The sequence below is a fragment of the Belonocnema kinseyi genome, chromosome 7 (genome assembly GCF_010883055.1).
Source record: "Belonocnema kinseyi isolate 2016_QV_RU_SX_M_011 chromosome 7, B_treatae_v1, whole genome shotgun sequence".
NCBI classification, from domain to species: Eukaryota; Metazoa; Arthropoda; class Insecta; order Hymenoptera; family Cynipidae; genus Belonocnema; species Belonocnema kinseyi.
In genome coordinates, this window is record NC_046663.1 from 145,804,394 (window position 1) to 145,820,812 (window position 16,419).

At 35.7% G+C, this 16,419-nt stretch overlaps 1 protein-coding gene across 1 annotated transcript in view; it reads right to left on the reverse strand.

Annotated features, from left to right (window-relative positions):
• The window catches only part of LOC117176675 (WW domain-binding protein 11), a 94,807-nt gene that overhangs the window by 10,529 nt on the left and 67,859 nt on the right, over window positions 1–16,419 (reverse strand). Inside the window, exon 6 of the mRNA XM_033366928.1 lies at window positions 9,872–10,430. Coding sequence (XP_033222819.1) covers window positions 9,872–10,430 — 559 coding nt within the window. The remainder of the gene's footprint in view (window positions 1–9,871; window positions 10,431–16,419) is intronic.

Here is a 16,419-nt window from a genome sequence, read left to right on the forward strand (position 1 = left end):
TTTTTAGCACTCAGGTATGGCTTTAAGGTCACGAACCAGTGATAGCTTTGCACCTCCGAGAGCACCGATCACGACAACAATTACTTCAACTGAATTATTTGGGTACAGTCGTCGCAGCTCCCTTTTGAGGTTTTGATACCTTTCCTCCTGGTTCTTCTACTTAACAGTGATGGTGCAGTCGGACGGAGCCGAGAATTCGATCGCGAATGTAGTTCGTTTCTCGAATTTTTGCAGAAGGATGTCAAGAGAGCGGTATAAACAGACTTGTGTAAGTGAGCGGGTGTCCAAGGTAGTGACTACTGAAGAGAGCGACGATGTGGGGTTAGCGACGGGAGAACAGCGGTCAGTACACTACGGTGGACTCCTGCTCACGTTCGAACGTCTGTTTATACTACGCTCCTGATTGGTCCAACCTTAATATAAAGGAATTTTCAATTTATTTATTTTTTATTTTTATACAGCTATATAAGTCCGCACACTTTAGCCTGGGGCACACTGTACACACACACACACACACACACACTTGCGCGCGCGCGCTAACGCACAATTTCTTTTTCTTTCATTTTCTGACATATGACAAAATTGGGCAATGATCTACCGCCACCTTTCTGTATTTTACGCTCATTTCTAATATATAAGTTCGGTGGACTGATAATATACAATATTCATGCTGGCCTACTATTAGATGAAAGTTAAGAGCTCTCGCTGGTATGAAAACAATAAGTTACATTAAAGCTTGCATAGAGTATTTTTACCTATTAATTCTTCTTATTTCATCACCAAATGTCGCATAATCATGTTATACGCTAAACTTTTACAAAATCTGATGTAACACATAAAACTAGGCGCAACCTACCTTTTAATGGGCTTTTGTCCACTAAAGGTTTTTACAGCTGAATGTTTCGAATGGCACTAATCCCAAAGAAAACTTCTTGCAAACTAACGTGTGCAAAATTTCAAACTTTCTTGAAAGCTTCTCTCTCCTTTAAAAGTTTCACTTTTTATAGCATTCCTACCGTAAAATGCATCTGACCGAATATAAAAAAAATATCCTGCTTCAAAATTATTGAATTATTGAAATTAATTGAGTAAGGTTGATAGATTGTTTTATACACAAAAATGTATCAGCCAGAATTTGTGTACATTATACTTATAATGTAAAAACGGCGATATTAAAATATTCAATAATTTACAACAACAAAAAAACACTTTGTAAATTTCTCTTTTGAATAATAACATTCACTGAAAAGAAAGGTAAACGTACTAAAATGAAATAATTAAGACCCTAAATACTATTGAAATTGTATGGTTTCCAGTGTGATAGAGCAAGAAAAAATATTGTTTATAATGTTATAAATAAAATTAACAAACTATTTGAAATCCATACCTTTTGTATGAAATATCACTTATATTAATGATCGATTATGATTATTTAAGAATAGCTGCTGTTTAGCAATTATTAAATTAATTTTTATGAACAAATACACATTTAGTTCATGTTTTGATGAAAACACACTTTCGCGGAATCAACTACAAACGTCTTGCCAATGATACATTTTACAAGGATAAGTCTTGTCTCTTTAAAATTGTTTAAAAATCATTAAGGCAACTAATGTCTCTTATATAACACTATAATTTCTCAAATTTTTATGAAAACTAAACTTATGGAACTTATAGGAACCTAAGAAATCTCAAATTGATCAAAGACATTAGTAATACTAAACCTTATTCAGGGGCTGTAACACCTTGTCGTTGCTGGGGAGGCTTAAGGGTGTGGGACAAGGGGGTATTTGAAACCCTTGTCGCACATCATGCGTATGAATATGTGTGAAAGGATTGCTATAAACAGGCTCTCCTAGGTGAGATGGTTGGTGGACATGCCGCGAAAATGCACATACAGCTAACACTAAGCGTAGCTGCAATCTTTTAAATATTTTGATTATTAAATAAAATAAAAACTTTTTCTCGAAAAAGCAGCTCTGCCTAGCAAAACAGAATAATATTTTTGCATCATCGTCGTTTTAATTTTACGCTAAAGATATGCAATACGCTCTCGAGACTTACTCAGGCGTACTTAAGTATCAATACTTTTATTGCCGCTATCAGCAAAGGTGATCTTTCTGGAATGGCTGGTCTGTTCGCTGGAGGATGTTGCTCTTGTTCTTGACATATTTCTTTATATCTTTTTTTGCTTAAGAAGGATATCTGATCTCTTCAATACTGAAGCGTTTTATGATCATATTCCGGGTGCATATTGACCCAACGTTCATGTAACCTTTGCATTTATCCTCTTCGCGCAGGTTAGCTTCCTTGCCAACCGGTAAAGATGTCCATCCTAAGTTTGTCCGACCATTTAAAAAAATGTACTTGCGTTCATGGTGGAGTCCATTTCAAGTGATCACAAAAATTTTCTTTATGGCTAGGGCTATGCCTGTTACTTGGCGTATACAGTCGTCTGAAATTCTTCGTATTGACATGTACTTTTAAATAAAAAAATTATGTTTAGAAAAAAAAAATTTCGGACTTTTTTAAAAACTCAAAAAACTAAAATCGCATTTTTGAAAATACATGTCCTCCGATTTTTTTCATAAGAAGCCATACATGTGCTCTAAAAGTTCTGAAAGTTGAATCTTGGTACTACCAGTGGTTAATGCGAAAATATATAAAAAATAAGGGTTTATACGACGAATTGAGTATCATTATGTCACAACGCGCCACGTCTACTGTGATTCACCTTTGTTTCTATATTCGCGGCAAGTGTGCTTGCCTAAACCTACATTGGAATAACAATAGAACTCTACTTTCTCATTTCACACGCATCGTCTTTAGCGTAAACATAACATTAGCGACATTGCTTGCTCACAATTATTTTGTTTTTCTTCATTGGAACGACTTAAAATCCTCGTTTTTTAAATCTATTCGTATTTGGATACATCCTTACCAAAATACCTGTTAGTTTAAGATGTTATAATCCTTTTGGCAGATCTAAAATATTTTTTTCTACACATTAATCTCTTTTATTTAAAAGTACATGTCAATACGAACAATTTCAGAGCTCAAAAAGTCAAATCGGTTAAACAGACCCAAATATATGAAATATTCCAAGAAAGTTACAGAAATTTTCGAACTTCCATATCTCCGCTATTTTTTTTCGAATATTTAAAAATCCCTTGGGAGAATTTTTCTTCACTAATATATAACTGTACTTATACGTCGACTTACCTTCGGTTTGGTCCTATTGCCAATCCCAACTGAACCGTGGCCTCCATCCGAGAGGCCTATTGTGGTTAGTACTGCCCGATACTGGTAAAGCAACCATATAATTTATTGCATTGGGGAGTTAGTCCAATGCAACGTGGCTGACTGCAAGAGCCGGAGCTCTTGGGCGATAGGGTCGCTATATCCCTATTATATATTATTATTTTATTACTATTATTATGCTGAACTAATTTCCAGTCACAGGTATTCATAACCTTGTACTTCGCTACTAAAAACGTTCGCGAAACGCGCCAAGTGATTAGTAAATTTGCTGGTGTCAGTCGTTTGTTTAGAAACTCTATACTCTGCTAGCTTATTCATCATAACTTGCGAGTATACACACTGAAGAACCCGTCTATAGGGCTCCGACAATCACACCAGAGAACCTGTTTATAGGGATCCTAAAATTTCTTCTGAAGAGACAAATAGATACCCAAGATCCCTCTGACTCCCAGCCTGCGTCGTAAAACTATTCTCTCTACAGCTGTATTTTCATAGTGCATTCAGTGTTCAGACATTTTTGCATTTTTGTCTTTTTAATTGCAGAGAGGATCGAACCCCTCGCGTGCAATATGCCAATGTACCTGTACGATTCTTCATCAGTCATCACCTCAATCAAAGCGCATTCGTCCAGTGGAGAATTTACCTCTTGGTTAGGACAAATTCAGCTATCTGAATTTGTCCAAGCCAAGAGACTTCCTGATGCTAGAGGACGCGTTATTGAGTGTCCAACTTAGGGGGTTCAAAGATAAACAAAACCATAGTGACAATATTCAATCCTTGTGTTCCAAGTGTGCATATCGTGAACACAATGACAATCGCGACTTGGTGCTTGAAACCACGGAAGCCTCGAAAGCACCCTTTTTGTTCTTCGGAGAAGACGCTCTCCTCACAATATTTATAGACGAAGTGAGAACTGATAGCCATAAGACACTTAAAGAGTCTTAAAAGTCAGTTGATTTTTCAATAATCACTAGGACTATCAGCAATTACCTTTTTGTGTATCATATACGTTCACCCACCGTCATAAAAGAGGGCAAGTGATCTGGGTTTTCCAAGATGTTTTGAAGGACCCCAGCAAGGGCGAGGTGCAAAACCTCCAGGTATTTGTACCAGAAGCTGTACATTCCGTCCATACTCGGCGCTTTTTCAGTTCTTAGTCCTTTTTACGATATGAGTTACATTGAAAGCTTATATGGATAGACTATTCATCCCAGGCAACCGTGCAACTTTGCCCTTTTCCAGGCGGAGCTACGAGGTATCCAGTTGACTTAACTTTTGAGTACTCCAAATGATCGAAAAATGTCTGACGATTTCCTCGGCCCTAGATGGCTCACAAGAATTTTACGTATTGTTTTTGTCATTTGCAAGTCCACGATAGAAATGTTGTTCGTCTGCCAAAAAAAGTTCTATTGTCAGTCCTTCTCGCGAGCGCTCTCTGAAATCGACGCAGTGGCACTGGCAGGACCATGAGCCTCTATTCAAGATGGTCAATCACTTCGTCCATGTTCTTAGATGTTCTTGAATTGATCTTATGTGGTCGAAGGATCTCCTCCTCGCGGCAAGTTAGTCTCTGAACCGATTCCCTTTTCGAAATCGGTACAAACGTCCCAGTTTTTCTCTTATTTAACTAATTTTAATTTAAAGTCAAAAATTCCACGAATGATATAACATCTTTCATGGGGCATACTTGTTAGTAGCCTGGCTTCTGAGTTCTTTACACATCATCCTGGCACACACGACTGCAGTGCAATATGCAAGAGTCTACACTGGCAGCAAGCGTATATCCTGCTATAAGATCCAAACTAGCCGGAGAAGGTCCTTGTTGACTCTAAATTTCGGCTGAATCTCAATGACGAATCCTTCCGTTTCTAGAATCAGGGCTCCGCTTTTCAGCCAAATATTAGATGCCTCACTATCCACTTCATATTGATCTAACGTTTTGGGGTGCTCGTCGTGGATGGCTTTTTCTCTAAATTGCGCCACTAATTCCTCTATTGTTTCTGCCCCAATATTGAAGGCCCCTGACGACAAATTCAAGGGCCTGTAATCAAGATCTGCTTTACATATGGCGTTCTAAAGTGCAAGATTTCTACGCGGATGGTTCTGTTTAATCATTAAGGCCAGTGTTCAGCCATTTGATAAGCCCAAAGGAGTACGTTAGGACATGGATGGCATAGGGGTTGATTGCCCTGATCTTGTTTGCCGACTTAGGAGAACTCTTCTGAATCAATAAGGGTCTTATAGTAAAGGAAATCGTTGGTATTTCTTAACTATTATACAGATATTTATACGGCTCGCTCTCAGCCATTAACTCGATGTCATTTTCGAACTCGTTCTCTAGCTCTTCAGTCCCTAATTCCCCTCTAGTTAAATCCACTGCTCAGAATTTATCTAGTCTTGACTCCATGCGAATATCATTAGAAAACTGTCTTCTGAAATCGACCACTTGCTGCAGTTTCTGGCCTGAACTAGAGTATATTGTACCCCAAAACATCATCGCACGACTTAGAAAGTCAATGACGCGTGGGAAGGTTTTGTAAACTTTTAAGACTTCAAGCAAGTATTAATGGGATATGGAAGGAAACGCTTGTTTGTAGTCAATGTATGTCATGTGCAACTTCCTTTGATGTTTACGACCTTGAGTCATGTCAACAGTGTCTATGGTGATTATATCTTCACTGGGTAATCAATGATCTTCTGAATGCACCGTACCAACGCAGGGTGCACACTCCATTTCAGAGTTTTTGACACCTCTTGTCTCCTCTTGTCTAAATTGCTTCTTTTCCTTTTTCTGCAACCACCGAACTAATAGTTAGTAATGTCTTTCAATTGAGGGACTTAGGTGTCTTGCTGGTTATTTTGCTTTACTAATTTTCTCCTACCGACGCAGTCTAGCAGTAAGATCATCAAGTTTCTGCCGTTGGGAACCTATAATCTCATCCAATATTGCAGAATTTAATGTCTCGATATACCGAGGCTGGATGATTAGAGTAGCATGGTTTATAAACTATTTCGTTCTATTTCCTTTTTCATATTGAGACCATCGACCCAATTTGTACCTTATTTTGCTGACATCCTTATCCAACTTGGTCTTCCATGGCGGATCTCGACAAAGCCTGCATTTGTAGGCCTAGTTCTGCGGCCCAAAGTTCTCTGGATGCTTTCTCAGAACTACCCCCCGCCACTCCACAGATTTTAAGTCGTTTGCTACCTGATGGTCGAAAAAGTTTCTTACAATGCGACAGGAGTTTAATAAAACCGCCTTCTGTGTCGCCCAGGCTGTTGTGGGTAAGATTGAAATAGGAAATCAGAAGCTTATTAAAAGAGCATGTTACTTTCCAGTTGATGGTAAAAGGACTGAAATAAAAGACGCCTTCTGGGAAACTTTAACTGATTCTATATGATATATGCTTATGCTTTTAAAAGGCTTCTTTATTAAAAATAACTGATAAGGGCATAAAATGATCAACATGCACAACTGGCGCAGCGGAGATAGCCACAGTATAATTGACTTTGTTGTTGCGGAAGAAAGCATAAGAGAGCTAGGAAAACATAAATGCGGTATAAAGGGTTCTAAATGTAAAACCGATCATTAACTCCTAGTCTAAAAAATGAAGTTAGGTCAAAGGCGAGGAAGAAAGAGAACCAAAAAAAAAACGGAAGCAGACGCTATTATGATTGAAAATTTACAGAACCCGGAAGTGCAAACGGATTTTCAGAATAGGATATACGAACGCATAGATAGGGCAACTTGGGAGGCGCTAATAAGCCAAAAAGATACAGAGTAAGCAAGGACTATGCTTAGGGATATCATTATTAGCAGTGAAAATGAGGTAAATCGAAGACTTGCTATGTATGTTGAACAAACTGAATACCAGCACGAAGAAGATGGTCCTCAAAATGAATGTAAATAAAATAAAAATTATGGCCTTTCATAGGAAGGGTAAGAAAACGATATGAAACATTTTCCTAAACCATGAGAGAATAGAAAAAATGGATAAGTACGTATATCTTGGTAGCCTATTCACTAATGTTGGAAAGGTAGATGGAGAGATAGATAGGCGTATAACCAAGAGTAAGAAGATTATTGACAAAGCTAAATCCATCATCAGTACTAAAAATATTTTATTTTAAGCTAAAATGGCAATATATTATTCGATATTTATAGGCACTGAGCTGTACGGTAGCAAGACCTGGAACTACGAGAGTAGTCATGGAGAAAGTCAGTAATGAAAGAATCCTCAAAGAATGTGGTATCGAGGAGACACTGATTTACAAACGGTAAAAGAATTTGTTCAGATTTTTTAGCCATGTTGAGAAAACGAATGATGAAGCGCTCACGAAACACGTATATCAAGGTCAAGTACATGGCAGAGTACCCATAGGCAGGTCAAGGAAAGAATGGTTCAAATGTGTGAATGAGACGCTAAATTGAAGAAATATAAAAAGCCATACAAACACAAGAGCTTGCGTGAAAAAATGTATAGACGTGAAGTAAAGCTAAACAGGTATGCCAGGACAGAAAAGTGTTGCGACAAATAGTTTATAAGAAATTCAAGATGAAGAGTATCAATAGAGTGAATGACGCCTTAAGCGAAAGACCTTGGATACTAATGGGACCGAGTGGAGGGCTTTACATTTTGACTTTGTGAATCTGTGGGACTAAGGTGATTGCTAGATAAAATAATTAGCAACCTGGACCGGAGCAGTGTTGCGGAAGGAACGCATTACTTACAGAAACAACGCGGGAATGCTAGTTGCTTAAAGTAACTTGGCTAGAAAAGTTACTTATTTAAGTGACACTATCAAGATACATTAAAATAATCACTACGAAAAATCCGCTTATTCAGGCGGAAAGTTGCTATGAATGACTGCTTATTAAAAATATTGTCAATGAAAACAACAATCGCCAGTTGTTGTTACACTTTGTTGATGAAATATAAGCACTGAAATAGCTGAAACATGATTTAGCAGAAAAAATCATTTTCCCCCCAAGGAAAACGCTGAATTTCTTCTTTTTTAAAATAATATTGTTATAAATAATACAAATGTTTAAATTTTATGCTGTATAACTATTTATTATAATTTAGTATTAAAAAGTGTTTTTATGAAAAAAGTTGCACTTCGAGAAAATACACTTTGTTTACTAGAATCTTTGTGATAATGGTACACTTAGCTCCCGATATAAGCATCCTGAGTTTACGATATTCCTAGAAATTAAATCCTGCTAATTTTGAAGAAACGAGGACCGCGGGACAGAGAGAGAGAGAGAGAGAGAGGCGGTGCTCAGTCAAGCATGATAAAGGCATGAGAGCAGTACTCTCAGCGCATTAGTTGCGTCAGCTGTTAGCATGTGTTTCCCTGATTTATGCTGATCGTGAGTTAATTGCAATTTTTAACTAATGTTTATTTCCCCTTTTAAATACTACTTCTACAAGATATATAGGCATTTTTAATAAAGATAAAAAAAATTTGGGTTGAACATCTTATGAAAGTAATTGTTTATAGGAATTGGAATAAATTTCAAACAGCCTTTTCTTTAGAGACAACAAAATAATATTCCTTAAATGTCCAATTTTAACGTTCTATTTGTTGAAATAATTATTCCACAACGTGAAGTTTAAAAATCGCAGCTGAAAAAGTTTTGCTGGATTTAATCTTAAACATTAAAAAAATTAGCATTCAAGTCGGTCAAGAATTGTAGGCTGCAGTAGGTTATGAATAGTAAATTTTCGATTCCTCCAACTCTGCCCCCCATCACTTCATAAATGAATTTTTGCACCGTCACGAGGCAAAGATTGTCAACGGTCGCACTCGATTACTAACAAGCTAGTTCTTTCCAAGCCTTAAAAATGTAAACTTCGAGACTTAGAAAATGAACTGGAGACTTTTTTGTTAACTCAGTTCATTCTTTTTACGTACTACCATACTACAACATCATATATGCCACGTTTTGAACCATACCAGAGATAACCCCCATCACGCTGGGGCCGCACCTGTAATGACAGGATTCTCTGCTTCTTATGATACCTCTATTATTTTAATTTGATTAAATTTAAGAATCCATTCTGGGGTTTTTCTCTAAAGAGTTCTTTTATTCTAATTGGATAAACTGCAATCCTCTTTCCATATTCACATTTTCCATATTCTTATTTTTTCTTATTTTCCATATCTATATTCACTTTTTACATATTCAAATTTTAAGACATCATTTAGGAACTAAGTCGTTAGACTTTTACCGCTCCTAGCTTTATATTTTCAACATATAATTATTTAATATTTAAGACCATTTCAATATAGAAAAATACAAAAATTTTAGTGAAAGACCTGATTATTTTCTCAAAATTGCTTCTGATCAATCAAGAAATATTTCATGTATAAATAGTTGAATACGACACAATTAAAAGGGTCTACGGTAACTTTTTCTTTTCTAAACGAAAAATACACCAACTTCCGGTTCATTTCATAATATAATTGAGCATAATGTAAAAACATAGATCAAATATCAATATCTCGCCCCATTAATATTAATCCTTTAGAAAATTGATAAATATTAAATATACGACAAATAAAATGTTTTTATTTTTATAAGAATTTGGATTTAACATACCAGGCGGAAGTCTGAGTCCATGTCGCGGTGGTGGAGGTGGTGGCATTCTGAGATGCATTGGTGGTGGTGGAGGGCGAAATAAAAGAGGAGGTGGAGGAAGACCCAAGAGTGGCAATGCAGTCTGTTGCTGTTGTTGTTGAGTCATTACAGGTTGTCTCGCTCCGGATAAAAGATCCGCCGCTACTGTCACAACAGAAGATTCAGAATCTTCAGCTGTCTCTTTTTCAGTAACCCCCTTACTACCCAATTTCTCTGAATCTTTTAAATCAGGTTTCAGCAAAGATAAACGTATATTTAGGTCTTGAGCTCGTTCAGTTTCGCGCTTCTTGTGGACTACCTCCATTTCTCGCATGAATTGATCAATATCTTGTCCCGCCATTGCTAACATCTTCTGCTGAAGACTAGTTGGCTGTTTAACTTTAGCCTTTTCTCTTTCTTTCTCTTTTTCTGATTCTTTCTGATCTTTATCATAATCATGTTTCAGTTTAGTGCTTTTGTCATCCGCAAATCGTATTGTTCTGGACTTCTGGTTCTGATGTATTGCAGTCTCTTTGCCGATCTACAATCATAAGTGTACAATATTGTGGTTAATTTTTTTTTCTTTTTTCGATTGGACAATATTAAAGAATAACGCCTATCCCTCAATTTTATACTTGAAAATACACTGGGCAATCCCTATGTTTTACAAAAATTAGACTGCAAGGCATAATTTTCAACTAAATGAGTACAAACTACATGGATGTCTTAAAATCACTTGAACAAATGTGTTTTTTTGGTATCTTGGTCATAAATATTACTTTTTGTTGTCTTCTTACATATCATTTTAAATTGACAAATTAAAAAGGTTCATATATTTGTTTATTAATTATTCGTCGAAATGAAAGATTCTAATGTGTCCCCTCTGAGTTCATATTTTACTTGTACCTCTCTCCTATTCCATTTACAAAGGATTGGGTCTAAAGTTCGTGCCTCAGCCTCCCACGACCATCGCTCCTTATTATTAATTATTAACTGCTAAATAAATTATTGATATTCTCATAACGACATAAACTAATTAGGAAATATGAAAGTCCTGGTCGCCCAGCCGATAGTGCATCATGAGCTCAAGCAGGAGGCCTAAGGTTTTATCCCCTTAAAAGAGGCCAGTGACTTTCCAGGGGTGAGGCTTCATGTGAACGGGTTTGAAATTATGGGTGACCAGTTGACTTTGAGAGATACGGAAAAGAGCTAGGAATCTTCTGGCGAAAGGACTTCTACGTCGAGGGATCAAAAGGACAGCTTCGTCCACACTAACCTGACCGTCTTCTCTCTACAATCTAGTAGAGGAGGCTGCCAGAAGGAACAGTATATCCGAGAGGTATATTTGCAAAACAGTTGGTATGGCACAATAGGCTTTTTGGCCTAAACGCCGGGGGGGGGGGGGGTCAAGAACTCCCTGCTCACATTAAATCAATCAAACAAATAGGCAACAAAAAAGCAATAGAAATTATCCAATATGCTTTTAATTGTTTAAACAATTATTTATTCTTAACATATAACTTTTGACTGGAATAAGGGATTGACTTAAGATTTTTTTGCAATTTTTCTAGTAAAATCCATCGAATTCTATTATGGTATTTTTCACACTTACCTATAATTATAAAAACAATTTATATTCGTGTAAACAATTTTTTAAAAAAATATAAAAAATTTACAGCTTTTCTGAATAAAATGATCTAAACCCTGAATCGAAAATAACACCATTTACTTTTCTTTAAATGATTAAACTATTTTTTACTGTTGAAATATAACTTCTGACCGGAATCAGACAGAAAATGTAGTTATTTTGCACATTTTTTACGTACTGATGTTCAATTTTAAACAATAACTTTAGATCATTAAGAAAGACAAAACTTTGGATTTTTTGTGAAGGAAAATTTTATACACAAATCAAAAATGTCGTTAAGTAGCAAAAATATAAACTTACCAAAATTAGATTAAGTTTATTTGGAAAATTGGCTATAGACATCTGTCTAACGCCAATCAAAATTTACATACAAGCCAAAAAAATTGTTTAAACAATTAAAAGTTCATCCTCGTTTAGAGGGTTGTTTATTTGGCATTCTAGAAGAAAATGGGCGATCAAAATAAAAAATTAATCCATAGGTCAAATTTGGGAGTGATTTTAGGACGTCCATGTAGTTTGCACCTGTTTAATTGAAAATTACGCGTTGTAGTCTCATTTTTGAAAAAAATGGGGGTTTGCCATGTATTTTCAATCAGAAAATTGAGGGGATAGTCAGCGCCGTTTAATATTGTCCGATCAAAAAAAAACTACGTATTCACTTGTTTCAGGAATCTAACAAATCGGGGGGTGTACGGTTAACAAAATTCATAATTTTCTTAGCCACCCTACTACATAAGTTTATTAAATAATAGTCATTCAAACATCGACGATTTACACAATTAATATATTTTTATTATATTCTGGAATTTAAATTTTTCGTTTACTAGTCATGCATTATTAAGATTTCTTGAAATGTTCACATTTATGTGATAAAAGCAAAATTAATATCTAAAAGTTAATTGTCAAACTGATCGAAAACTTTATTGAAATGCGCTCTAATATAGTTTAATATTCATCACAATGCAGGCAGACGGTTGTTGTGCGTGTGTTTTGTCTTAACGACAAGCGAACAATCGAAACAGTTCACCGGCGTCCATCACAGACACTGGCCCACAAAGATGAGCGTCCCACTTTCAAAATTGCACATTTATTTCTTAGAGTTCTGACACCCTCTAGCATAGTTCCAATTTCTAATGACTTTTAGACAATATTCCAGCGTTTAAATAGTAAAACAACGATTTTTCAGAATTTCGAAGTACAAAATAGCGGATCCAATATAGGGACCAAAATCTGTAAAAAATATCAAAAAAACTTGTAAAAATAATCCATTTGGCATGAAACTTACACGGAAGGTTACGCAACTGTCCGCCTCCAATTTGATTCATTCTGAAGTATGTTTTAGAGCACTAAAAAAGGTCGAACAATTCGAAGTTCAAAGTTTTCAAATAATTACTTTAGCAATATAATTTTCAGTAAATTTAATCATTCAAAAGGCAGTGTAGGCATTCCTGATTATCATCCAAGTCCGTTTCAGATTTAAATGTAAATTTTATGATCGTGAAAGAAATGTTTGATATACAATGACTTTTCACACCAGGAACATCTAATAACTGGCGTTTTATCAATATAGGCACATTTTACTTGTGAAGATTCTCTGAACCCATAATCTACGGGATTTTGAAAATCTTCATTCCTGCTGTCTACATAAGAACGTCTATATCATGAATACTGAAAAAGGTTGTGAATAAATGATTTAAGTTTAATAATACTAACAAAAAATCAGCCGAAAAGCGTTTAACAAAAATTTCTGAAACTCGAAAGCCATAAGCATCTAATGGCTGGATGATACCTGTGGTTCCTTTTGGAATAACTTTAGGTATGGCAATTTTACCAGCAGGTGCTTTTTTTCTACAGTGTCGCTACAGTGCGGTACAGTATTAAAATGGTCTATAAAAGTTAAGTAAAAAGATGTTTAAAGTTATACAAATAAAGTAAAACATAAAATTAGCTTCGCACATCTGATGTAAGCTTCCTAGATTTTGAAGCCGTGATGAATATATTAGATCTTCTAAATAGTGTTTCTTCTACAACTGGTCCAAATTTTTCACTTGGTTCTTTTAGGACCATAAATAATAGAGCCAACAATCTTCCGTCGACACTGATGATAGGTAGAATTATTTATCTGTGCGTGGTCGAAGATATAGATTGTACAACACATTCAACTTTTTTTTTGACCTTCCAGTGCTAAACTTCTTCCTAACTGCAGCTCCAATTGGAAGCAACTTTGATCCGCATTGTAAACATTTTGAATTCCGTACTGATCTATCAAAGGCTTCACTTACCTGACCTGTTTTCTGCTTCAAAACCTCACTACCTTCTATTGATTTCCGTGTTACAGATTTCGTTATTTTTTCGAAACAATGCAATGAGCTTTTTTTAAATTTATGTATCCACTTTCTGAAAGGTCTAAAGACCATTTCATTATCATTGTGATGCCTGTAAGTTTCTAGAACCCAACTACGAAGATGTCGGTCATGAACAATAAACCCAGCATTAAGAGTATCATTAAATTTGTTAATTACAAATTCCGTTATTTCAAATAATTTATTTTATCTTTTCTTTTCTTCCCTGCTTTTACTTGCTGAGCAGACCTTCTTAACTGATGTTCAGAAGATAGACGTCGGAACTTATGTTGAACAGTGTGAAATTTTCTTCTTTTCTTTCCTCCATCTGCGTTTTCCCAGTATTCAGCATCTGTTCTTTTATATTTAAAAGCCACATCAGTATCTTTCTGCGAGTAAATTCTCACAAGTCCATTCTCATCTGTCCAATTTATTTGGCTGTCATCATCATCACCATCATCAACAATTATTTCAATTTTCGATTTTTTAAATGGTTTTTCAAAGTCAAAATACTATTCACTTATTTCCACATTAAATTGAAATACAGTGTCAAGTAGCAACTGTTTAATTTTTCTGCGAAAAAAGTCTCCTTCGGTGTTATATGTGTCTCCGTTAAATACATTGTTTGAAACGTTTTAAGAAGATTTATTACGTTGACAGGATTTACGATCATTTTAGCACTATTTTCTAAATTTACTTTTCATCGCCTTATTTGATAGTTTCTAAAGGTAGCAACTAATTTTTTGCGTGTAAATTTCTCTTTATATACTAACATTGAATTTACACACATTATAATATTTATAGAAATGCATGCCGAGACGATAATTTGTTTATGGTACCGTGTGCAAATTGACCGATATGTACCACAAATGCATACTACGCGTAAGACAAATGCAACATACTAATATTAAATTTGTACACTTTACCATATTTTTAGAGATGCACGCCGAGACGAGGATTTTGTTTTGGTTCAGTGGAAAAATTGAAACATATACACATACACATTCCACGTTAGCCAAATAAAAATATCTACATAACTGGAGTGAATATTCGCCTGAAAGTTTATTAACCTTATTGTAACTCATAAAACATGGGTAGATTTATGAATTTTCGATTTCTTGTTTCAAAAAATAAATTATAGAAATATTACCCTTCCAAGCTTTGCTTTCAGATCCAGATATAAGGGTGAAGACTAGGGCGTTTCAAATAAACTTCATGTTTCTTTCCTTAATACTAATCACTTACTGGGATTTCAAACAGTCCCGTGAAGATAAAAAAAATTTAATTGACGTTAATTTCCATTAAAAAAGTAAGTGTATAACATGGAAAATGTAATAAATATGAAGAATAATATCTTGTAGGGTATAGGTAAATTCCGTAAAACAATTTATTTGGTATAACACGATAATTAATTCGAAGCACTTAAAATGGTCCATGAATGTGAAACGTGCTATGAGGCTGGTTTAACCCCTTCGAATTAGAATAGGAATGCCTTATGCCGATAAACTACGATGTTTTCTATTATCAAAGAGTTGCCTGCCCTGCAGATAATTTTCCATTACTACCATTAAGCTGCAACTACTACCAATGCTTAAGAAAATTAAAATTAAAATCAATGGTAGTTTATTACCCTCTGTAAATCTGAAACGGATTGTAAAAAAATATAACGTCTTGTATTTTTTTATACCACTTCATTAATCATTCGAAAATAAAATTTTAATTGAATAAAAATCAGGAATTTTTGTGCATGTTTACCACATATTCGCATGTTGACCAGATATTCACCAGCCATCTAAGAAGGTGAGGATTAGAAAATATATACCGCAGGATTTCGCCGGGAGCGGGTGCTAATCAGAAAAATTGCACCCGCTTCCAGCGAAATCGCGGTAAAATTTCAGCCATAACCACGTCTCACAACCGTGAGATAGGTGGTTACAGTCTGTAAAGGAATCAATACGACGATCCAGCAAAATCCTCGTGGACCATAAGAACACGGAGCGACCCAAGGAAAACCGCCTTCTGCATTTTTCCCGCAAGTGTTCTAGCATATTGTTGACACGTAGGGATGCTTTTTAGGCTATTAGCAAGTGAAAGCTTAACACCTCCAAGAGCGCCGATTATAAGGATGATCAGTTTAACAGAATATTCCGGGTACAATCGTTGCAACTCCCTTATAAGGTCTCGATACCTCTCTTTCTTTTCATTCTCCTTAGCTATGATGTTTTTGTCAGCTGGTGCCGAAAATTCGATAACGAACATGGTTCGCTTCTCGAAGTCAAGAAGAACCATGTCAGGCCTCGAGTGAGCAACAGAAACAATTGTCGAGAATATAAAGTTCCAGTATATACGGCACTTCATATTCACGACAATTGACTCAATTTCCCTAGGAGCATTTAGAGGAGCGATATTAAGGTGAATGCCGCAGGAGTGACAGAGAAGGTAATAAAGCACTCTTAGTGCCGCATTGTGCCTTTGAATGTAGGTCGTTCCCGCGTCTGTTGGACAACTAGATAGTATGTGAGCTAAATGCTCGGGGTGTG